General features: G+C 36.3%; 1 protein-coding gene across 1 annotated transcript in view; it reads right to left on the reverse strand.

The window, feature by feature from the left end:
* Positions 1 to 227, reverse strand: part of LOC119587335 (zwei Ig domain protein zig-8-like) — a 26,143-nt gene extending 25,916 nt beyond the window's left edge. The window contains 1 exon segment of the mRNA XM_037936083.1: positions 47 to 227. Within this exon segment, the coding sequence (XP_037792011.1) occupies positions 47 to 107 (61 nt within the window). The 5' untranslated portion in view covers positions 108 to 227.
* Between the last annotated feature and the right edge of the window lie 21 nt (positions 228 to 248).

Below are 248 nucleotides of genomic sequence, written 5' to 3' on the forward strand. Positions count from 1 at the left end.
ATGTGAATAACTATGACAACGTGAATCAAATATGTCATTATCTTACCAATAACTCGAGCACCAAGCGAGCAGCACAACGTCCAGGTCAGGAAGACCTCAAGCCTCATTTTGCGAAAAGTGTTAAACTTCTATCTAATATTGAAAAAAGGAAAAAAAATCACTGTACTACGGTATTAGATTTGCCTAAAGATTTCGCTCGACTGATCACATCCATAGTATATGAGAATGTTTAATGTATATCACCAAGC

The sequence above is a fragment of the Penaeus monodon genome, chromosome 22 (genome assembly GCF_015228065.2).
Source record: "Penaeus monodon isolate SGIC_2016 chromosome 22, NSTDA_Pmon_1, whole genome shotgun sequence".
In the NCBI taxonomy this organism is placed as follows: domain Eukaryota; kingdom Metazoa; phylum Arthropoda; class Malacostraca; order Decapoda; family Penaeidae; genus Penaeus; species Penaeus monodon.